The sequence below is a fragment of the Camelina sativa genome, chromosome 9, assembly GCF_000633955.1.
Source record: "Camelina sativa cultivar DH55 chromosome 9, Cs, whole genome shotgun sequence".
NCBI classification, from domain to species: domain Eukaryota; kingdom Viridiplantae; phylum Streptophyta; class Magnoliopsida; order Brassicales; family Brassicaceae; genus Camelina; species Camelina sativa.
The window spans coordinates 2893138-2918323 of NC_025693.1; the positions used below are offsets into that span (position 1 = coordinate 2893138).

Consider the following 25186-nt stretch of genomic DNA (forward strand, 5'->3'; position numbering starts at 1 on the left):
AATGACGAATCAATCTAAAATCTTTTGCAGTTCTTTGTTTTTGGGTATTAAAATAAGTCAACGTTACATGATCTTTTGTCAAGTCTTTGTTACTTTTTTAGTTGTCTTGGATACTGAGCACGTGAATAGACATGCCTAACCTTATCAGAAACTTGATGCCTCTAGTGCTTATATCACTCCCTCTTATGAAAAGCCTTTCTCTTGGGACAGGGAGAAAAATTGACAACCGTTCAGAGACATGAATCTAACTAGCAGTCGAAGCAGGGATTAATTAAAACAGCTGGGAGAAGGATGTCAACAACTTGATAATAAGATAAGCTTGAGTGACACTCAAATCACGGATGCTGCTCCAGAAAATTGTAAAGCTTCAATAAGCGAGTAAAACAGACAAGCAAGTTTATCGCTAAGTAAGTTTTAATTTACTCAATTCAACCAGAATAAGGTTTTAATTTACTCAATTCAACCAGAATATGCTTAGGTAAATCACCTAATACAAGACTACTTAAACACAATCTCGCCTTAATCTCCAGGTAAATTTTCATTGTAAGCTTAAGTTCATTATGGTTCATGCTCTGAAACACTTGTGTTTTCGGTTTGCAGTTTTTCGCAGACTATAGATGAAGAACTGCTCTTCAGGACAACGCCAAAGTTCTGGTTAGAGTTTACAGAGACCTCGAGACACGAGCTGAGATGATGATGTCCACATCAATTTGTAATATATGTATATTTTTCACTCGCGAACTGTTTTTATAGTCTGAATAAGCAAGAAAACTGACAACATTCTCATTTTTTAGGAAACTAAAGGATCCCTTGAAGCCTAAACAACATATATCTGCCTACATAATTACGAGAGGAGTGCTGCTTTACGAGAATTTGAGATAAGTAATGTAATATGCAAGTATTATAGTCGTGTTTTTTACTATTCTTTAAGCTCTTAAAGCTAAGTTGTGCGGTTGAATTGCAGAGATGAATCAAAGAAGAGTGGAAGAACTTGTCTGCAAAACGAAAGGGTCTCTAAGAAAAGGTATTCTCCCATATTAATTGTGTGAAATGTTCAAAGAAACAAAATTTCTTGACCTGTTTGTCTATTATTGAACAAGGAGATATATATGGAAGAAGCATGAGCGAGAAGAAAAGGATAAAGAAGCTTTCCAAATTCTCAAGGAAGGGAAACCAACAATACCACTAAGGTTAGTTACTTATTCCACGTGCTGGCAAGGGCTTCTGCCAGTCAATAACAACAAGACATGTCTATAGACAAAGGTAGAGCTCAATATCTGATGGAATTGATGACAATCTTGGTAAAACGTGTTTCTAGTCATGTAGGTTTGCACATGGACATGATTTCTAGTCATGTAGGTTTGCACATGAACATGAACATCTTAATGTCATTTTGGTTTTCAGGTAAAATTAATATTTATATCCAAAGTTTGTGTCTTTGTTTTGAAGGTTTATTGTGTTCTCTAATCAGAATCATATAATATTATGACGCATATCTCTTAGACACTGTTATCCTTATTTCAGGTCTATTGCAACGGACCTCTCCAATGGTTGTGCTTTTTATCTTCTCCCCAAGTATGTTATCTTCTCCTTTCTTCTTATGCAGTAGAAGATTAAATACTCTTAAGTGATCGTGTGAATCTAAAAGTGAAAAATGGTTTATATGGCGAAGGGTCAATTTATGAAACATCATTTGGCTTGTTTCACTTTTAGTGGTTCTGCCTAGTGATGTTTGCTTTCTTTTTTTGCTCTAACTTAGTAGCTGGAGAAGGATAAAAGTACTAGTCTCTAAGCATTTTGCATTAATTTTTTTCGTGTCAACGGGATTGTTTTTATTAACAAACAAGGTAGTGTTTCTGTAATTCTTTGTTCTAGATTATGTTAATCGCTCTCTATGGTATAATATTTATCACTTTTCTTTGTCAGACTGGAAACATTTTTAGGTTTTCTTGTCTCCACTAGAAGCAGTTTACTAGAGATGATTTCTTCAGGCTCAGTGAAAGAGCAATGTTCGTAGTGTGATAATTTTACCACTAGAAAATGTGATAAATCCAAATGGCAAGTGCTGCAGGTTTGGCGATTATTAAGTGCAGGACAAGCAGTGGAGTATAGAATGTTGGTGATGAGGCTATAAAGGGAAACTTGTAAGTATTGAGTGTTGGTGTCTATGTTTTTCAGCTATCATATAACTTTATTCCTTTTGTTTTGACAAGGTTATATATCTTTACTTAATTTACACTCTTAGTTTCGCTCATCCTTGTTATCTCATCTGTAGTATCCCATTTAGATTACATAAATTAACTTGGTGAAAGGGTAATTAATGATCATTGGATTTTGTTCAAGCTACTCATAACGTAAGTCTCGTATATTCTATATCCTTAACTTTTTTGGTTGCTTATATTCTTTCTTAATTCCTTGATGACCTTCTAGCTTCCTTGCATACATGTTTAATTTCTTTCTTAATTCCTTAATGAACTTCTTAATTCCTTCTGTTTTGATGAAAGGATTTTCTTGTTTTGTTTTCAACGAGACTTGATGGTATATCGCACGAAGACACGCATAGTAGTCTCGTCTCTTCTATGGTATCATATCTTCTTTTATGTTTCTTTTGTGTTCTGAATCTTTGTCCGGAATCGAATTTGATCGCATACTGTTCTGTTTTGTCTACTGATTCGTATACCTTTGGTCCTTTGTTATAATACCGGATTGTTTCTTTGTTAATATCTCAGGTTTCTCACGGGTCAAAATTTAAGGGGAGCAATACGTCCCAGGTTCCTTTGTTACTTACATATTCATGATTTTAATCTGCAGATTCAGTTTTCTGCCCAAGAAATGAAATAAACTCCATAGTTCTAATGCTCCATAGGATATAGAATAGAGAGGCATGTATGTAACGGTTCCTTTGGTTTGTCATCTTTCACTTTTAACATCAGTTAGGTAACAAAATCCCTTATGAGACCACTGTTAATAAGATGGCAATATGACTCAACTTGACACCTTCCTTTTGTAATATAACATGTACGGAAAAGGAGAAGACAATGATATCAGGGAAGGTTCTACACAGAAGAGCTTTCTCCATGAGAATTACAGTGGAAAAAAAGGCAGGTAAGTAATAGCCTTTCTTTCAACATTACTCAACTTGGTTAGTTTCACTTCCGCTGGTTCTAACTAGAGATTTTTGCTTCTTTTTTTTTTGTTTTGTTGCAGCCATTTGAGTCGGACGTCAAAAGCTAGTTTCAGCACTAAAAAATGCGTTCTAAAAATAATATCTTCTGTTTTTTTTTTTGTTTCTTGCAACTGCAAAAGTGAGAATATACTTAATAATTTTCTTGCCTTCTTTGACCGTGAAATTTTTATTTTGAAGGTCTAGTCATTTCCTCTCATAATCCAAGAGAAGAATATCTATGGTTCCCGCTTTTGGAACAATTTTCACCGTCCAGGTTTCCACTTTCAACTTTATCATTCTTAGAAATCTTTGTGCTACTATAAGATGATGAATTTCTGCTTTTTCCATTAAATTTTGTTAGTAAGTGTTCATGGTTTGGCAACCAATACAACATTTTCAGTAGAGAACGACATGATTTAGTAAGAGAAATATGAGTGGACAAGGTATTGTAAATTTGATGCTCTTGTTTTTTATATTATCAGATATTATCTCTGTCTCGACTTTAGTTGATAAATGTGCATTTTCAACAGGGGAACTATAGAAGAGAGTTTTCAACAAGTTTATGATCATTGATCTGAACATATGCAGTTTCAGGTATTTTTTATGGTAAAACATGGTTTTTGTCATGTAGGTTTGCACATGGACATGAATATATTAATGTCATTTTGGTTTTCAGGAAAAATTAATGCAGGACAAGAAGTTGAGAATAGATAGTATTGGTGATGAGGCTTACAAAGAGAACTTTGATTTATTAAGTGTTGGTGCCTAATAAGAAATGCTGCCTTGCGAGAGGTTAAACAATTTTTGAGGTCTTAAAGCTAATTTGTGCGGATAAATTGTTAGTACAGGTGGAAGAACTTTTCTGCTGATAATCGGAGAAGAGTGGAAGAACTTTTCTGCTGAACAAAAGAAAAGGTCTTGTCCCATATCAACTGTGTGAATCAATGAAACATTTAAAAAAATTGTAACCTATTTGCATATTATTGAACAAGGAGATATATATGGAAAGCAATGAAAGGCTGAAGGTAAAAGAAAAGCTTGCTCAACTGAAAGAATCACTCAAGGTAAGTAATACATACTTTATCTTTTCTTTGTATTCAAATTTTCGGGGCGTAGGATCCACTACAAGTTAGCTAATATCTATTTTCTAGATCATGTGAGCAGTGGTAGAAGTTTATGGAAGAACTTAATCTTGGAGTAAAATAAGACGATCAACCAGCCACGCACGAAATCCACTTGTAAGTTGTCTTTAGTTTTTAAATGTAACTATCCTCCCATTCCCAGGTATGTTTCATCTTTCTCTTCAGTTTAGAATTTCAAATTTTTTTCTCTTATAACTCGAAATTACCATCTCTTTTGTTTTTATGTAGTAACATATTTTATAGCTAATATACTTTCAGAATTCTATAGAGATTGAACAGGTGATAGACGGAAACACGGAGAATAATAATGTTATGGTCCTTGGTTCCTATAATAACATGATCTAGGTCGATCTCTTATATCTCTTAGCACATAGCATACATTTATGTTTAGTTTCTTGCATTCATGCATTTTTGCTTCCTTGATTTACAGCTTGATTCTTTACTTGCATCACTAACCGTGACTTCCTTGCTTAACTTGTGTTTGATTGTTTCTTTCACTAGTTGCATTTATGCATGGGTTGCTTCCTTTGATTCATTGCTTGGTTATTTACTTGCATCATTAATCGTCACTTCCTTGCTTAACTTGCGTTTGCTTGTTTCTTTCACTAGCTGCATTCATACATGGTTGCTTCCTTGATTCTTTACTTGCATGATTAACTGTCACTTCCTTGCTTAACTTGCGTTTGCTTGTTTCTTTCACTAGCTGCATTCATACATGGTTGCTTCCTTGATTCTTTACTTGCATGATTAACTGTCACTTCCTTGCTTAACTTGCGTTTGCTTGTTTCTTTCACTAGCTGCATTCATACATGGTTGCTTCCTTGATTCTTTACTTGCATGATTAACTGTCACTTCCTTGCTTAACTTGCGTTTGCTTGTTTCTTTCACTAGCTGCATTCATACATGGTTGCTTCCTTGATTCTTTACTTGCATGATTAACTGTCACTTCCTTGCTTAACTTGCGTTTGCTTGTTTCTTTCACTAGTTGCATTCATACATGGTTGCTTCCTTGATTCTTTACTTGCATGATTAACAGTCACTTCCTTGCTTAACTTGTGTTTGCTTGTTTCTTTCACTAGTTGCTTTCATGCTAGTTTAACTCATTTACTTAATGCTTTCTTTGTTTCTTGCTTTCTCATTTTCTCTGTTCATTTATTAACTTGTTTGCGTGCTTGCCTTTTGATTCTTTGTTTCCTTACTTCTTCCTTTCGTTATTTGGCTACATGATTATCTTGCTTCCATCTCTGTTTCTTTGATCTTTGTTTACTATATATATCATTCGTTGCTTAACTTGTTTGGATGTTTCCTTACTTAATTCTTTCATATTTTGCTTGCATGCTTGACTTATTTTCCCACTTTCCTCTTTGCTTGCTTCCACATGAGCTATTTTGCTCTTTTCATTGCGTGCTTCATTCCTTATTTCCCTTGTGCGTGCTTTCTTGTTTCCTTCTTACTCGCATACATACATTCATGGATATATGCATACATTCATAGACGAAAATATGTATGTATACTTGCATACTTCCTTGTTTACGTACATAATTGATTCGCTGTTTTTTTTTCTTATTTGATTCCTTGATTTCTTAATGTATGCTGCATCTCTCCGATGTAAATTGGTACCATAGGAAATCAATGTTATAAAATTTGATTATATATAAGTTAGATCTTTAGTCTTTTGTTATCTCTGTCTATTTCTATCATTAAGTTCTTGTATCGACTAGTATGATTTTGGCTATTATTGTTCTTGAGAGAGAAAATTATTTAAACTGAAAGATGGAAACGAACTGCAGGGTTCTCATGCTCCCTGATTCTTTGTTTAGCTTTTTGGGAGTCTATTCACTGAGGTAAACTCAAAGATCCATGAGTTGAAGTTAAAACTTGAGAAAGAAAAGTTGGCTATGTTGCTTGAATGGATTTCTGATCTCCCATGCTTAGTAGTCAGTAAATGGTTTTCTTACAAGATAAGATATAGATGGAAGCATGCCAATTAATTCTGCCCTTGACTTACAAACTGCAAACAAAACTTTGGAGGTCAGTACAAATGTCCCCAAGATGATATTTAACCCTTTATTGCTTACAAAGGTACAAGACTATAAGGAGCTGACATGATCCATATCTGCAGTGTGAGAATATCTTGAAGCTTCCAAGTTTGACGAGCTTCATCACAATCCATGAAAGATAAAGTTTAGAAGGTATTCTTTTGATTGCCCTTTGGTTCGGTGTCAACAAAATATTCTATCACTAGTAAAGTTGGAAATCATCATAACCGTTAAAGTATAATTACTACTTGGCAGACACTATATCCCTTATGAGATCACTGTTAATAAGATGGCAACATTACTTAACTTGACATCTTCCCTTTGTAATAACACATGTACGGAAAAGGAGAAAACAATGATATCAGGAGAGGTTCTACACAGAAGAGCTTGCTCAATTAGAAGAATCACTGGAAAAAAAGAAGGCAGGTAAGTAACAATATTGTTTGTAATTAAAGCTAATCATTCATTTTCTAAAATCTATAAGCATTAAAATGCAGAAGGTAATTTCACTGATGGTACACAATTTCATTTGTAAACTATTTTTGGATTTTGCAGCTTAAAGCACTGCAATCCGTAGCTAAGAAATATGAAGTTTTGGATAAAAGCTAAAAACTGGAGCAATAAACAAATTTGTTGAACATCATAGCTTTTTCATGGTCACATGTTCCTGTCTTGGTTTTAATGGTTTATGGATGTATGTCATCTTCTTGGTTTTTATGGTTTATTTTCAGGGATTGAGACTTTGTCGTTTACTTGCAACCAGATTCGGGATTACCTCATAGCACAAGGTTTGAGTACCAGGTTCCTAACTAGGCTTAGAAGCAAATATAAAGCCAGACCAATTGACATAAGCTAGACAAACGTAATCTAGAAATGAAGCTTTTTAAGTTTAGTTATTCTATTTTTTGTTCCTCAACTCTGAAGCACTCATGGATTTTCATAATTTAGCTTTGGCATGTAGTAGTATGAATTTACTAATTGTTCAAGGAAGTCATCTAAGGATTGTGACCATATTCCTGCTTTTGATCTGCAGATTCAGTTTTATGCCTAAGAAGATGAAATAAACTCCATGGTTCTAATGCTCTGTAAGTGTAGTTAGTTTGGCAGCTGAATCTTACCTCAATCCTTGTATATCTTTCTGGCAGTGTGTCCACTGAGGTAAAGGCAAAGATCTATGAGTTGAAATCAACACTTGAGAAAGATCTATGTTACTGCCTTGCTGGGATTGTTATTGTTGAAAGTCGAAGAGTTCAAAGGAGGTCTGAAAAAAAATCCCAAGGTGATATCTAAATATTTAGAAAGGAACAAGCAGCTGACATGATCCATATTTGCAATGGGAGTATCTTGTAGGTATGAAGTTGCCAAGTTTGAGGAGCTTCATCACAAATTTATGAAAGACAAACCAGATCATCTAGAGGGTCTAAAAGGTATCTTTTGATTGCCCTTGTCCTTTGGTTTTGTCCTCTCACCCTTACGATCAGTAGTGTAGGGTGCCACAAAGTTTTCATTCATTAGCTAAGTGGGATATTACTAGAAACTAATGAACATGTGTTTATGTTTAGCAGAAACTATTTCGAAAGTTACGTTTGAGGTGGACGAGGAGAAGCTCTATATGAGAACCTAAGTAAGCCAACAAAATCCTTATGAGACCACTGTTAGTAAGATGGCAACAGTTACTCACTTCCCCCTGTACAATCACATGTCTGGCAAAGAAAGGAGACCATGATATATGAATAGGAGAAGTTCTACAAAGTTGCTCAGTTGGAAGAATCACTAAAAGTCAGTAATAGCTTGAGTGGTAGATTAATTTTTATTCATTTGAAGCTAAAAGGTAAAAAAGGTCTCTACTGTTAAAGGGAAACTTGTAATTATTGAGTGTTGGTGTCAATGTCGTTTATGTTGTTCAGCTATCATATAACTCTGTTCCTTTTTTTTCTCTATTCCTTAATTTACTCTCTGAATTTGGCTCATCCTTGTTTTTTTGCAGCAAAGTTGAGATGCGTTAATGGGAGATGCAGACTGCAAATGATCTGTAAGTATAGTTAGTTTGACAGCTGAATCTTACCTCGATTATTATACTAGGTTCTTGTATTTCTTTCTTTATCTCGATTAGGTAAGTATAGTTAGGTAAGCTTATTATACGAGGTTCTTGTATTTCTCTCTTTATCTCGATTAGAAGGCTTTTAATAACATTGTTGAGTTCATGATTATATTTTAATAGAGAAGTTTGTAAGTTGGTGGTCTCCTCCTGCAGGTTGCAGAGATGAACGAAGAAAAATGGAAGAACTTGTCTGCGGAATAAAAGGATCCCTAAGAAAAGGTCTTGTGCCATATCAATTGCGTGAAGCTATGCAAATTTCAGAAACTAAATTTCTATCCTGTTTTCATATTACAGGTTACGTACATACATATTTTCTCTTTTCTTTGTATGCAAATTCTTGGGGCGTAAGATGGCAAAAATTCATTATGGAAACTTTGGCTGAGTGATAGATTTATATTTCTTCATTCTAAGCTAAAAGGTAAAAAAGTGTTTGAAGACTTTGAATATCACGAACATGGCCCTTTCATTGTACGCTATAGTATAATTGAATGATTGATTGCTTTCGATCTGCAGATTCAGTTTTCTGCCCAAGAAGATGAAACACAGTCCATTGTTCCTAATGCTCTGTAAGTTACAGCTGAATCTTACTTCAATTCTTGTATATCTTTCTGTTCTGGCAATGTGTCCACTGAGGTGAAGTCAACACTTGAGAAAGACGGAGGAGGAACTCGGAAAGCTTAAGGTGGAGCTATAAAAAAACTTCAAATTGTGAAGGTATTTCAAATCGTAAGTTACATCTTCGAAATTTGAACCTGAAGAACCTTAGGGGTATGTGTAATTGTTTATATACCGGATTATTTCTTTGTTAATATCTCAGGTTTCTCACGGGTCAAAATTTAAGGTTTGTTTTTAAACTTATTATCTAAGCTCTTTTCTTTCCTTTCATTTCATGGGTATAATTTTTGATTGAATTTTCTGACGAAAAACTGATTAGTTTGTTATGGGCAGCTGTCAAATAACTCTACTCCTGTTGTTTTAGATACTAGGAAGCAAAAGTTTAGGCTTCTATCGTGGACTGAGAACATGACCCTACGTCTCTTCATACTTAATTTACTCTCTTGAGTTTGTTCTTAGATGTTTTTTTTAACATGCATCTTTTGGGCTCAATAATCCTTGTGATGCAGAATAGCAGATGCTATTTGGGGGATTTGAAAGATTCCATTAGATAAATGATAGCTGTTGTCTGTGGATTCCACCAAGAGGTTTCACCGCAATAGCTATCAGGTACATTAAAAGCCTTAAGTTTTGATGTCTCTCTCATTTCTTTCCCTGCTAAATGTTTCAATTAAAATATTTAGCATAAATTCATGTATATATTCGTCAGGTCTGTTCTGTAGTGAAGGTCAGGTGGTATTACTTTTTATGGACTACAATGAGCCTTCTGTGTTCCATTTTGAGAGAGATTATTTTGTTGGTCGTGGATTGTAAGAACAATCATGCAAAACAGCCAAGACTCCATCTCTTTATAGAGGTCATAGTGTTTTTTGCTCTTTATTATCCCATTCAGATTCCAAGCTACATAAAATATCTTGGTGAAAGGATAATGATACAGTGAATATGTTNAAAAAAAAAAAAAAAAAAAAAAAAAAAAAAAAAAAAAAAAAAAAAAAAAAAAAAAAAAAAAAAAAAAAAAAAAAACTCATTCAAACAAAAGCGAATAAACCAGAATGAAGAAAGCTTGTTTCATATCAGGAAGATAAGTAATACATGTATATTGTATTAGACTCATGCATTTCGATTAGGAATGTTATGATTTTATTTGGATAGAGAAGTTTGTCAGTTTCTGGTCTCTCTTGCAGGAAGCTTTTGCAAGTTTAAACCCTACTCTTCTGTTTAATCTTGTACAAGGAGATATATGGGAGAATATAAAAGGCTGAAGGTAGACGAAGATAACAAAGAAGCTCTCTATATTCTCAATAAAGAGAAAACCGAAAATGTCAGTAAGGTTAGTAACTTACTTCACATGCCTTTAGACAGTAGTACGAAAATATTTTTTGTTAAGCACGTCAAGATAGACTAAGGTATCTCAATATCAGCTCAAGTGACCAATAAATCTCAAATCTTTACAGTTGAATCATATTTTAATTCTTGTATATCTTTCTCTTCTGGCAATGTGTCCACTGAGGTGACGTCAACACTTGAGAAAGAAAGACTATGTTACCGCCTTGCTGGGATGGATATTGTTGGAAGTCGAACAGTTCAAAGGAGGTCTGAACAAGATATCACAAGATGAGATTTAAATTTTTAGTCTGTAGAAAGGAACAAAGAGCTGACATGATTTGCTGTGTGAGTATCTTGTACTAGGATGAATTTATCCAAGTTTCAGGAGCTTCATTAACAAATTCATGAACTGAAAGGTATTCTTTCTATTGTCCTTTGGTTTTTTCCTCTCTCACCACTAAGATGAGTAGTGTACGGTACCACAAAGTTTTCTATTGTCCTTTGGATTTTACATGAAACTAATGAACATGTGTTTCTCCTTTCAGTCGAGGTATGTTTCTTCAATCTTTTGTTTTTCGAGTTATTTTATCTTTTCTTATTATGCAGTAGATGATCAATTAGGCTATATGTGATCAAACACCATTTGGATTGTTTCACTTTCGCTGGTTCTGACTAGTGATTTTTGCTTTCATTTTTGTTGTTGCAGCCATTCGAGTCCGACGTCAAAAGCTAGTTGCAACACTAAAAAGAATGCGTTCTAAATACAAACTTTTCACAAAATAATATCTTCTGTTTTTTTTTTCTTCTTGAAACTGCAAAATTGAGAATTTACTTGAATATTATTTTGCCTTCTCTGACAGGCGAAATTTTTATTTTGAAGGTGTAGTCATTTCCAATCTCTTTCACCCTCTCACAATCCAAGAGAAGAATATCTATGGTTCCCGCTTTTGGAACAATTTTCACCGTCCAGGTGTCCACTTTCAACTTGATTATTCTTAGAAATCTATAAGATGATGAATTTCTACTAGGAGCCTTTTTTATTTTATTTTCTGTGTGTCGAGTTAGTTGATAAATGTGCATTTTCAACAGGGGAACTATAGAAGAGAGTTTTCATCAAGTTCATGATCATTGATCAGAACATATACAGTTTCATGAATTTTTTATGGTCACGACAATCTTGGAAAAACCTTTTTTTAGTCATGTAGGCTTGCACATGGACATGAACAGATTAATGTTATTTTGGTTTTCAGCTAAAATTAATGCTCTTGTTCCTATCTAATCCGATCATCCATATTAAAGTGCAGGACAAAAAGTGGAGCATAGAGATTATTGGTGATGAGACTTACAAAGGGAAACTTCGATTTATTAAGTACTTCTTATAAGAAGTGCTGTCTTCCGAGAGGTTAAAATTTTTTTGAGGTAACTAATGTAAACTCTTATAGCTAATATGTGCGGATGAATTGTTAGTAGAGGCTGCAGAGATAAATTAGAGAAGAGTGAAAGAACTTTCCTGCTGAACAAAAGAAAAGGTCTTGTTCCATATCAACTGTGTGAATCAATGACACGTTAAAAAAAAAAAAAAAAAAAAAAAAAAAAAAACTAACCTGGTTCCAAATGAAAGGCAATGAAAGGCTGAAGGTAGAAGAAGCCATGAGCGAGACGAAGGGAACGAAGAAGCTCTCTCAATAAAGAGAAAATCGAAAATGTCACCAAGGTTAGTATCTCCCTCACATGTTTTTAGCCAGTAGTACAAAATCATTTTGGGGTCAGCCAGTCAGTAACGACGACACATGTTTCTTGCATAAGAAAGAGACGAGATAGGAAAAGGTAGCTCAATATCAGATTCAATGACGAATCAATCTAAAATCTTTTGCTAACATAATCAACGTTAGCAAAATAAGTCAACGTTACATGATCTTTTCTTATCGTTTTTGTGTATAAAAATAAGTCAACGTTACATGATCTTTTCTTATCGTTTGCTTTTTTAGTTCAGATATATAGACAATGTGGGTTGCTAACATAATTATCTTTGATCCAGATATGTCTTGGTGTCTGAGCATGTGAATAAGCATACCCAACTTTATCAGAAACTTGATGCCTCTAGTACTTATATCACTCTATCTCATGAAAAGCCTTTCTCTTTGGACAGGGAGAGAGATTGACAACCGTTCAGAGACATGAATCTAACTAGCAGTCGAAGTTGTGGAGTCAAAACAGCCAAGAGAAGCTTGGTAACATTAAGAATGAAAGGTTGATGCAGGGTGAGTGTAGTGGGAGAAGGATGCCAACAACTTGCTTCAAGATAAGCTTAAGGGACACTTAAATCGCGGATGCTGCTCCAGAAAAGTGGTAAAGCTTATTACTGAGAGAAGTACAAGACAATAAGGAGCTGACATGATCCATATTTGCAGTGTGAGAATATCTTGAAGAGTGAAGCTTCCAAGTTTGAATATCACAATCCATGAAAGAAAAAGTTTAGAAGGTATTATTTTGATTGCCCTTTGGTTTTGTCATCTTTGTCTTTTAATATCAGTAGTAAAGTTGGAAATCATCAAAACCGTTGAAGTATAATTACTAGCAGACACTATTTCCAACTAAGGAGGACAAGGAGAGACTCTATATGCGACAGGAACAACTAAGTAAGGTAATAAGACGACAATATTACTTAACTTGACATCTTCCCTTTGTAATATAACATGTATGGAAAAGGAGAAGACAATGATATCAGGAGAGGTTCTACACAGAAGAGCTTGCTCAATTAGAAGAATCTCTGGAAAAAGAAAGGCAGGTAAGTAATAGCATGATTAATGGAAGATTAATGTTTCTCTTTTCTTGAGAACGAAGCCTCTGATGAATGGAAGATTAATGTCTCTTCATATGACACTAAAAGGTAAAAGAACATGACCCTTTTATTCTCTTCTATTTTATAGTTTGAAATGAATGATTAATTACATTATAGCATGATCCACAACAAGTTACCTAATCTATCTGCCAATAACAATATTGTTTGTAATTAAAGCTAATCATTCATTTTTCTAAAATTTATAAGCATTAAAATGCATAGGGTAATTTCACTGATGGTACACAATTTCATTTGTAAACTATTTTTGGATTTTGCAGCTTAAAGCACTGCAATCCGTAGCTAAGAAATATGAAGTTTTGGATAAAAGCTAAAAACTGGAGCAATAAACAAATTCTGGAACATCATAGCTTTTTTTTCATGGTAAGATGTTCTTGTCTTTGTTTTAATGGTTTATGGATGTATGTCATCTTCTTTGTTTTTATGGTTTATCTTTAGGGATTGAGACTTTGCACTTACTTGCAACCAGATTCAGGATTACCTCATAGCACAAGGTTTGAGTACCAGATTCTTAATTAGAAGCAAATATAAAGCCAGACCAATTGAAATAAGCTAGACAAACGTATTCTAGAAATGAAGCTTGTTAAGTTTAGTTGTTCTATTTTTTGTTCCTCAACTCTGAAGACTCGGTGGATTTTCATAATTTAGCTTTGGGATGTATTAGTATGAATTTATTACTAATTGTTCGAGGAAGTCATCTAAGGATTTTGACCATATTCCTGCTATTGATCTGCAGATTCAGTTTTCTGCCTAAGAAGATGAAATAAACTCCGTAAGTATAGTTAATTTGACAGCTGAATGTTACCTCAATCCTTGTATATCTTTCTGGCAGTGTGTCCACTGAGGTAAAGGCAAAGATCTATGTTACTGCCTTGATGGGATTGTTATTGTTGAAAGTCGAAGGAGGTCTGAAAAAAAATCCCAAGGTGATATCTAAATATTTAGTATTTAGAAAGGAACAAGCAGCTGACATGATCCTTATTTGCAATGGGAGTATTTTGTAGGTATTTGTTGCCAAGTTTGAGGAGCTTCATCAAAAATTTATGAAAGACAAACCAGATCATCTAGAGGGTCTAAAAGGTATCTTTCGATTGTCCTTGTCCTTTGGTTTTGTCCTCTCACCCTTACGATCAGTAGTGTAGGGTGCCACAAAGGTGAAGCTATAAAAAAACTTAAGGTGGAGCTATAAAAAAAACTTCAAATTGTGAAGATATTTCAAATCGTAAGTTACATCTTCGAAAATTTGAACTTGAAGAACCTTAGGGGTCTGTGTAATTGTTTATATACTTGATTATTTCTTTGTTAATATCTCAGGTTTCTCACGGGTCAACATTTAAGGTTTGTTTTTAAACTTATTATCTAATCTCTTTTCTTTCTTTTTATTTCATGGTTATAATTTTTGATTGAATTTTCTGACGAAAAACTTATCAGAGGCATTTATGTAACAATATAAATTTCTTAGTTTGTTTTTCTAGTATACAGTTCAGAATAACTTAGATAGTTTATTTTGTTTAAGCTTCTTTATGTATGTTATGGTCAACTGTCAAATAACTCTACTCCTGTTGTTTAGATACTAGGAAGCAAAGGTTTAGGCTTCTATCGTGGACTGAGAACATGACCCTAAAAGATAAGATTAACTCTACTCCTGTTGTTTAGATACTTAGATAGTTTATTTTGTTTTTTTTAACATGCATCTTTTGGGGCTCAACAATCCTTGTGATGCAGAATAGCAGATGCCATTTTGGGAATTTGAAAGATTCCATTAGATAAATGATAGCTATTGCCTGTGGATTCCACCAAGAGGTTTGACGATAGCTATCAGGTACATTAAAAGCCTTAAATTTTGATGTCTCTCTCATTTCTTTCCCTGCTAAATGTTTCATCCTCTATATACAAAACATTGTTACTAGATTGGCGCAGAACTAAATTGTTTCTATGACTGTAGATTTGATAGCCTTTGTTGGTCGATATGCTGCTGCTGGAAAAATAACCCATTTGGCCTTGGAAGAAAATCTCATGGCTTAGTAAGTTTGTAGATACTCAATGCTCTATGTTTTTCATGTATATCTTCTCAATTAAAATATTTAGCATAAATTCATGTATATATTTGTCAGGTCTGTTCTGTAGTGAAGGTCAGGTGGTGTTACTTTTTATGGACTCCAGTGAGTCTGCTGACTCCAGTGAGTCTGCTGTGTTCCATTTCGAGAGAGATTATTTTGTTGGTCATGGATTGTAAGAACAATCATGCAAAACAGCCAAGTCTCCATCTCTTTATAGAGGTCATAGTGTTTTTTCCTCTTTATTATCCCATTCAGATTCAAATCTACATAAAATAACTTGGTGAAAGGATAATGATACAGTGAATATGTTTCAGGTCTAAAGTGAGGATTACTCATTTAAACAAAAGCGAAAAAACCAGAATGAAGAAAGCTTGTTTCATGTTAGGAAGATAAGTAATACATATATATTATATTAGACTCATGCATTTCGATTAGGAGTCTTTTGTTAACAATGTTATGATTTTATTTGGATTGAGAAGTTTGTCAGTTTCTGGTCTCCTCTTGCAGGAAGCTTTTGCAAGTTTAAACACCCGCTCTTCTGTTTAATCTTGAACAAGGAGATATATGGGAGAATATAAAAGGCTGAAGGTAGACGAAGATAACAAAGAAGCTCTCTAAATTCTCAATAAAGAGAAAACCGAAATTGTCACTAAGGTTGGTAACTTACTTCACATGCCTTTAGACAGTAGTACGAAAATATTTTTTGTTAAGCATGTCAAGATAGACTAAGATATCTCAATATCAGCTCAAGTGACCAATAAATCTCAAATCTTTTCAGTTGTTCTTTGTTTTAAAAATAAGTCAATTACATGATTTTTCCTTATCGTTTGGCTTGGTCCATAGATATTGACAATGTGGGTTACAATCATAATTATCTTTGATTTAGATATGTCTTGGAGTCTGAGCATGTGAAGAAACATGCCTAACCAATAAATCTTAAATCTTTGCAGTTGTTCTTAAATTTAAAAATAAGTCAATTACATGATTTTTCCTTATCGTTTGGCTTGGTTCTGAAGAACCTTAGGGATCCGTGTGATTATTACCCGAAACTAATGAACATGTGTTTCTGCTTGCTAGACACTATTTCAAAGTTTGAGGTGGACAAGGAGAAGCTCTATATATGATATGAGCAACTAAGTAAGCCAACAAACTCCTTTAGAGACCATACTCACTTACCCCTGTAGAATAGCATGCACGCAAAAAAAAGAGGTGACAAGATACCTGAATAGGGGAGGATCTACAAAGAAAAGATTGCCCAGTTGGAAGAATCACTCAAGAAAAGATTTCATTTGTATATTTTTTTGGATTTTGCAGCCTACACCACTGCAATCCGTAGCTAAGAAAAGACAAAAACTGGAGCAAGAAACAGATTTATGGAAAAGCATCAAAGTCAATAAAAAAAAATGTTTGTGTCTTGGTTTTGATGGTTTATATTGTGTTCTCTAATCAGAATCATTTAATGACGCATACCCCTCTAATCAGAATCCTTCTTTCAGGTGTATTGCAGCGGAGCTCTCCAAGTGAAAATGGCGATGGGTCAATTTATGAAAACTGATCAAACACCATTTGGCTTGTTTCACTTTCACTGGTTCTAACTAAAGATTTTTTCTCTTTTTGGTTGCAGGCACTCGAGTGTTCGACGTTGAAAGCTAGTTGCAGCTCTAAAGAAAATGCCGTTCTAAATACAAACTTTTCACAAAATAGTTTTTTTTTTTCTTGCTTTCTTTGACAGTGAATTTTTTATATTTTGAAGGTCTAGTCATTGCCAATCTCTTTCACCCTCTCACATTCCAAGAGAAGAATATCTATGGTTCCTGCTTTTGGAAAAAATTTCACCGTCCAGGTTTCCACTTTCAACTTTATCATTCTTAGAAATCTTTGTGCTACTATAAGATGATGAATTTATGCTGTTTCCGTTAAATTTTGTTAGCAAGTCTACATGGTTTGGCAACCCATACATGATTTGGTAAGAGAATTGTGAGTGAATCAAGGTATTGTTTGATAAATGTGCATATGCAGAGTTTTCATCAAGTTCATGACCATTGATCATAACATATGCAGTTTCAGGTATTTTTTCCATTGCAGTTGTAGAATTGATGGTCACGACATGAACATATTAATGTCATTTTGGTTTTCAGGTAAATTTAATGCTCTAGTCTGATCATCCATATTAAGTGCAGGACAAGAAGTGGAGCATAGTGTCGGTGATGAGACTATAAAGGTGGATACTTGTAATTATTAAGTGTTGGTGTCTATGCTGTTGTTTTTTGTGGACTTGCAGGGTTCAATTAAGGAACTACAAAAGTCTGATGCGTTCCTTGTTGAGAGAGATTATCAGTTTCGAGAAGTCATGGTGTTTTCTCCTCTGTAGTATCTCATTCAGATTTCAAGGTAAGAGAGAAAACGTGAACTGGATATGAGTCAAAAGAAAGGATAGGGCCTTCGTTTTGATCTCCGGAGTTATCTTTTAGTTTTTAAAGTTTTATTAACTTGTTTGTGTGCTTGCCTTTTGATTCTTTGTTTCCTTACTTCTTCCTTTCGTTATTTGGCTACATGCTTATCTTGTTTCCTTCTCTGTTTCTTTGATTTTTGTTTACTATATCATTTGTTGCTTAACTTGTTTGTATGTTTCCTTACTTCTTTCATTTTTTGCTTGCATGCTTGACTTATTTTCCCACTTTCCTCTTTGCTTTCTTCACTTAATTCATTTTTTGCTTCCATGCTTTTTTCGCTCTTTTTATTGTGTGCTTTCTTGTTTCCTTATTACTTGCATACATACATTCATGGATACATCATACATTTATAGACGAAAATATGTATGTACACTTGCATACTTCCTTGTACACGTACATAATTGATTTGTTTTCCTGTTTTGATTCCTTGATTTCTTAATATATGTGGATCTCCGATGTGAATTGGTACCATAGGAAATCAATGTTTTAAAATTTTGATTATACGTTATACATTAAATAATTTTTTCGTAAACATACCATTTTTTAAATTATACATATATATAAATAAATAAGTACATAAATAAATACTGCATATAATTATATAAACAGGGAATTATATATATATATAATAAGACTTTCCAAAATGTTATTATTTTAATATTTAAGGACAATCTACATGATTTATAAATAAACTTATTAATTAATTTTAATGAAATAAAAAATGGATTATATATTATAGATAAAACCATTTACATCATTCCAAAATCTACGCATATTGAGTTTTTTGATATTATGTTATATAACTTAGGAAATAATTTGTGTAGTTTTGAAATGCATGTAATATCCATTTATATAATGTAATTTGTTATATTAATATATGCTAAGTTTAGCCGTACTTATTTAAACTTGTGATAATTATAACTTTAAGTTTGTGCATGCCATTTTCACAAATCCTCTATATATTAAAAGAGAAGCATTTTGTTGAAAATGCTGATGTGTCGTCACCAGAGCAATTTAGATATTTAATTGTAGTTAAACATCTCAAGATAAACATACTTACAAAAATAAGCTTTTTGATTTAAATGTGTCATTACAATATATAAGGAAATGTTTATTTCATTATTATTTACATAAATATGTCATTAGAATATCTCCTATATATTAAAAGAGAAATATTTTGTTGAATATGTTGATGTGTCGTCATTAGAGTAATTTGGAGATTTAATTGTAGTTAAATATCTCAAGATAAACATATTTACAAAAACAAGCTTTTTGATTTAAATGTATCATTAAAATATATAAGGAAATGTTTATTTCATCCTACTATATTAATTGGGAAGTACAAATATGAAACTAAACTTAAAATGTGTAAAAAATTATATTTAATTGCCATATAATTAATTAATTAATTAAGTAAATATAATTAATTAAAAACGAAAATTGGGTAAACATAAAATAAAATAAATTGTAGAAAAGTAAAAAAAAATCTATTAGAATCAGAACTAATTCATTTTTTTTTTTTTTAAAATTAACAGCTAAGATTCTAAAAATCTAATCGAATAAAATATATATAACCACAAATTTTATCAAAAAAACATTTACAGCACGGATTAATTTTTTTCTCAAAAATCTAATCGTAAAATATATAACAGTTCCGTTTAACGGCTTAGATTTTAAACATCAATAAATAAATAAATAAAAGATATTGATATAGTATCTTATTTATTTAAAAAAAGTTATATTTTTTTTAGCCACACCGTTCTTTAGGATAATAAAATTAAGTTAAAATTTAAATATATTCAATGCTTGAAAATGCTTATTCAAAGAGGTTTTTCAGAACTTTTAATAGCTATGTTTAATTGTTTTTTTACATGTTAGTTATATATTTTTACTTACTTCACAACTATAGCAAGAATTGCGTTTAATTGACAAAGGTTTAAACAACTTTATTCATTACATGCAAGTATTTTATTGACAGGTTTTCAATAAACATTTTTAAAATACAAAAAATTTAATATAAACAAACCGAATTTTTAATCACAAACCATTATAAATAACATAATAACAAATTAAATTTATTACAAATTTTCAGTAAAAAGAAGTTCAGCTCGCGGTTTACCGTATTATTTAATTATCATATTTTATAACGTAAGACTTAATTATCTGTTAAATATGCCATTAGAATATATATAGGTGAGGTTTCTATCTATTAGTTTTAAAAAACGTAAGACTTGATTATCTGTTAAAACCATAAAATATAATTCATTATTTAATTATCATATTTTATAACATATTTAATTATTATTAAGTAAATTACATTTCATAAACTATTAAAAACTTATTCATCTATTTAACTATTTGAAATGCAAACTTATTCTCCGATTTAAAAAAAAAATCTGATGACTATTCAAGTATATTTAAAAAAATAATTATCACAATAAACTTAAAAATAAATTACATTTCATAAACAATTTTAAATTTTTTCACCAAATTAAATTTTTGAAAAACAAAAATATGTCTCCTATTTAAAAATTTCAATGACTATTCAAATATATTTAAAATTTTCTCATAAATAACTACCATAATAATCATAAAATAAAATATTGACTTTTTAATAATTTAATAATAATATGATTCAAAGATATTAACATGATATTGAATTTTTTGAAAACCCTAGACATTTATTTTTTCTTATAAATTTTCACCGCTACTATATTTTTTTAATTATTATTTACCATTTTATACCTTTTCTCATGGTTTTTTTTTTAACTTAGGATGAGTTTAATTTTATTAGTCTAAAACATTGTCTTATCAATTTAATGGCATATCAATGTAGATAATAATGTGAAATATAAAATATATGAATTTTATTTTTAAATTCATTTCCACATTTCACGGGTGAAATATATTTTTACAATAAATGATTAAATGCAAATTTGAATAAAGCAAAAAAGAATATGAATAAAACTTTGTGACACTTTAGATCTAAAATAATAATTTTACTTCTAATGAATTTATTTGAATCGATTTATGTCGCATATAGTGCGGGTTGTTACCTAGTAAATTCTTTAATATTACATCGTTTGTAGTAAAATTTTAGAACATTACAGTGACGTGACCTTAGTGCAGTGGCAGGAAGTAAGTCCGATTGTATAAGGCACCATCACATCCAAGTTCGAGTCCCGGTTCCTACGAACGTAGGAATTTGGCTAATGGACCGGCCGGTCCAATGGTTGACAAAAAAAAAAAAATTAGAACATTACAGACAAATAATTAATGTCTCTAACAATAGACAACTATCTTTATAACTGAATTAATACATGAAATCCCAACATTATTAGTTTTGAGTAAAAAATATATCTCCCTCTCCTTAAATAATAGGATATTATTCCCCTTATTCTTAGAGGAAAAGTAATTCAAAATAAGAATTCAAGAATGAATATAATAAACTAACTAAATATATTTACATTTCGACTCATAGATGTTAAATACAGAATTTTTATTAAATGCCGAAGATTCGAATGTTAAAAGATTTCTAAAAAAATCTTAACTTTCAAAGAGACTATAAATACAAAAGGTCTATAGCCATCTTTGATAATACACTAAGACATACACTACGAAATGGCATCAAAAATCACATCCTTCTTCCTCATTGCTCTCGTTATCGCTAGTAAGCCTCTATAATCTCCCTAACATGAATTTTATGTAGGCATACTTATTGATTTGAAATTTAAAACAATATAACATATGTGGTTTTGTGGTCCGGTGTCCATAAGGTGCAATGATGGTGACTATGCCGACGACAGTAGAAGCTCAAATCTTTCTTCCTTGCAGAACAACGGTAGATTGTGATTACCTTCACTGCTCAAGCGGGACAGCTCTATGTGTAAACAGACAATGCCAATGTACGACTCATCAAACAAAACTCGACAACTTAAAGAAGATGGACCATGCTAAGAAGTGCAAGTTGACTAAAGATTGTGATCCTCGTATGAGATTTACATGTGTCTCCGGTTCTTATATGTGTTTTGATGGCCTATGCATTTGTACCAATTGACTGCACGTGTTTTAAACATTGCATACTTCTATATTTTGTTTGATTTTATTATAGTTAAAACATTGCAAGCTTCTTTTTTCTAAGTATATGAAGATTACATATTCATAATGATTATATATCTTCAAAAATATTTTAATCATAAATTTTTTATACTAAATTAAATAATAAATAAATAAAATCGTTAATAATATCTTTTAAAAAATATTTGAATTATTAGTAAATTTATGATTATATACCTGTACGATACAATAATCATTAATAAATTTAAGATAAAATCCTTATTTTCGATTATATACCTTTTAAAATATTTTATGATTACATCCCTTTTAAAAAAGAATCGGTTGACATTAAATTATGGTATTTCAAATAAACTATAATAAATAGTAGATGTTTACATAGGCTATAGCCATAAAATTAAGAAATGGCTTCAAAGATCACAATCTTCTCCCTGCTTGCTCTCGTCGTCGCTTGTAAGTCTCTCTATTCTCTCTAACAAGCCTTTTGTTTAAGCAGAATTATTGGATTTGAAGTTTGAACATGACATGCATTTTCCTGGTCCTGTGTAATTCATTAGATACAATGATGGTGAGTATTCCGATAGCAGAAGCTGAGCTTGTTTTTCCTTGCAAAACAATATATGATTGTGAAAACCTTCCTTGCTCGGGTAGGCCATCTCAATGTATAAAGGGACAATGCAAATGCACCGTTCCATTGGCTCATCAAGCAAAACTCGATAATCTAAGAACAATGGATGGTGCTAAGACATGCAAGCTGACGAGTGATTGTGATCCTCGTATGAAATATTCTTGTCCATCGGGATCTTATATGTGTGTTAATGGCTTTTGTACTTGTATCTAATCTTAATATATTATGCATATTTCTTGCTTTTACCATCGCTGGGATGATTTTCTCAATGATGTAATAACATATTTCAGAAAAGGTTTCAATTGAGTTATCATGATTTCATGTTTAGAAAGACAAAGATTGAAGAGTTTTAGATCGCAATTAATCAATCCTTGGTCAAGTCAACTATTGGGCTAAGGGGGTTTTCACCACCTCAATTTTATAGATCTCATTTTCTGCAAAGAGAAAAATTTTAAAAATCATTATAAAGGGTATTGTGATTTATCTTACTATCTTAGTATTATGTGACATATTTACAATAAAAATGGTAGACAACCAAATTGGACTGTCATTTGTAATTAAAAAAATTATTCCCCAATTATGACTAACTATTTGATAAATTTATATGGCATCGTAATTGAAAACAGAGGCAATTCTTTTGTAAAAAGATTTTTTTTATTGATGAACAAAGTTAACATTCAAACAAACAAAAAACCATAAATACGGTATTAAAAAGTAAAGAATCATCCACATTTTGACTAAACATAGATTCAGTGCCAATATTTTTATTGAATACTATTGAAAATCATTGACCGAAAGATTTTCAAATTAAATTACCAAATTTCTAAGAGACTATAAATGAATAGCAAAATGGGTGTCTTTGTCTTTCATATACATTTAAAAGATAATTGAAAAATGGCATCAAAAATCACATTCTTGTTCCTTACTGCCCTCCTCGTCGCTTGTAAGTCCTTTAAATCTGTCTAACCATACATATTGATATTGGATTTGAAATTCGAACATAACATATGGTCTTTTTATCTATATATGTGCATCATATTAGGTGCAGTAATGGTAAGTATCCCGACAGTGGAAGCTCAGATTAGCCTTCCTTGCAAAACAAAAAAAGATTGTGAATACCTTCATTGCTCGAGCGGGACACCTCTATGTGTAAGGGGACAATGCACATGTACCATTGCATCGGCTCATCAAGCGAAGGTTGACAACTTATAGACAATAAAATATGCTAAGACGAAGTGCAAGTTGACTGATACATACTTGTTTTTACTATCTTCGAATGATTTTCTCAATTAATGATAATAATAATATTTGCAGAAAGAGTTTTAATTGTGGTTGTCATTAAGGACAACTATTGCTTTATAGGCATTTTTTCAACGCAAAAGAAATCGTTAGAGAAGAATCTAAAACTAGACAAATGAAATCGTTAGTTATTAGATAATTTTTAATTTTCAATTTGAATGAGATCTTAACAATTTCCGCTATGTCTTTCTTGTGATTTCTTGTTTCAATTTCCGGAGGCGGAATAAACATAAAATTACTGAAACAAATAATCCCAAGAAAATGTAATCAAGTTTTATGTTTAAGCTAAAAGAACTCGTGAGATATGTAAGAGAGTATCCCTGCAGTCGCAAGAGATAACGAGAAGATGAGAAAACGAGATGTGCACTTTGAAGTCATGATCTTCTGGTAAATAATGTACTATATTATATAGTCTATATATAAGTGAATTTACATCCACAGATTGTTCATTAGCTTTTTTTTTTTTTCTTTGCGGTCAAAGTTCCTTTCTTTCTTATCCACCAATATATTCATTATATAAAAAACTTGGTACAATAGTTTTGACGTGCATCGGCTATTACATTGTTTTTCCTACTAATAGCTCAGAAATGGTGAAAACCATTAGCCAAAGCAAGTATGTCATCCAAATATGCTTGAATTTCAGCAATGTCAGCTGGTGCTTGACTCTTTTCCCGAGCTTGTTCCAAATATTTGTATAGGATTAATGAATCTCCCCAAAAGGTAGTTGAGCGAAAATCCAGGCGCTTGAGATGAAGTATGGCTTTCCTTAGAGCAATAGCTTCTGCCTCAAGAGGTGAGTTTGTAGGTTCTATTGCTGTGAAACCTCTAAGAATGCATCTTCCTTGAGCGTTGTGGAGAGACCATCCAACTCCAGCTTTGTTGTTAGCATCAACCCAAGAGCCATCTATATAACAATAGAAATGATAAGGTTGATTTGAGATGTCATTGTGTGTGTATCTGGCCAGCCCTTCTTTTCTTAGATGTGCATCCTGGTGCATTGTAATGCTATTAGCCTCCTTTCATAATTTGTGATCCATTAACGCTTGGCTTATAATGTTTGGAATGGCCAATTTCTTGCTGTTAAAAATGAGATCATTAGGAGCTTTCCAAATACGCCAGCCAATGAGAGGGAATATATAGTCTCTTGGGCATTCCGCATCTCTAATAGATAAAAGGTATTGAATGATTTCACAAAGAGAGTGTTTTTGATCAAACTGACCTGCTTGAGTGCGGATTGGTGATTGGTGATAGTTTCCATATTTTCTTTGCTATTCTGCAATGAAAAGGGAGATGTATTGATATATCATGGTTTTTAGGTGTTTTTAGCCATGATATAAATTTTAAATATAGAGTCTTCTTGGTATTTTTAGAGTCTTTTGAGTTTTTATAAGATTTAACATGGATGGGAGCATAATAGAGCTAA

The 25186-nt window shown here is 32.3% G+C and overlaps 2 protein-coding genes across 41 annotated transcripts; both read left to right on the plus strand.

Moving 5' to 3' along the window:
* Window positions 3865-21903, plus strand: LOC104710311 (defensin-like protein 295). Of its 40 annotated transcripts, none has more exons than XR_002033542.1 (19): window positions 3865-4230; window positions 4318-6339; window positions 6431-6500; window positions 6694-6773; window positions 6903-7606; window positions 7698-7774; window positions 7913-7971; window positions 8060-8126; window positions 8335-8379; window positions 8602-8667; window positions 8743-8866; window positions 8962-9162; window positions 9266-9289; window positions 9573-9672; window positions 9773-9919; window positions 15624-15963; window positions 16387-16446; window positions 16624-16714; window positions 16806-17986. XR_002033542.1 is itself a non-coding variant. In XM_010426889.2 (2 exons), exons 1-2 carry the CDS (start codon window positions 21384-21386, stop codon window positions 21817-21819), a joined length of 330 nt encoding a protein of 109 aa, XP_010425191.1. In that variant the 5' UTR covers window positions 20528-21383; the 3' UTR covers window positions 21820-21903. The 40 variants fall into 40 exon arrangements, 1 of the variants encoding a protein (XP_010425191.1); XR_002033543.1 differs by having other exon boundaries at window positions 8064-8126; XR_002033546.1 differs by having other exon boundaries at window positions 7913-8379; window positions 8962-9014; window positions 9104-9174.
* LOC104710313 (defensin-like protein 296) lies at window positions 22209-22709 on the plus strand. Its single transcript, XM_010426890.1, has 2 exons — window positions 22209-22289; window positions 22394-22709. Exons 1-2 carry the CDS (start codon window positions 22241-22243, stop codon window positions 22675-22677), a joined length of 333 nt encoding a protein of 110 aa, XP_010425192.1. The 5' UTR covers window positions 22209-22240; the 3' UTR covers window positions 22678-22709.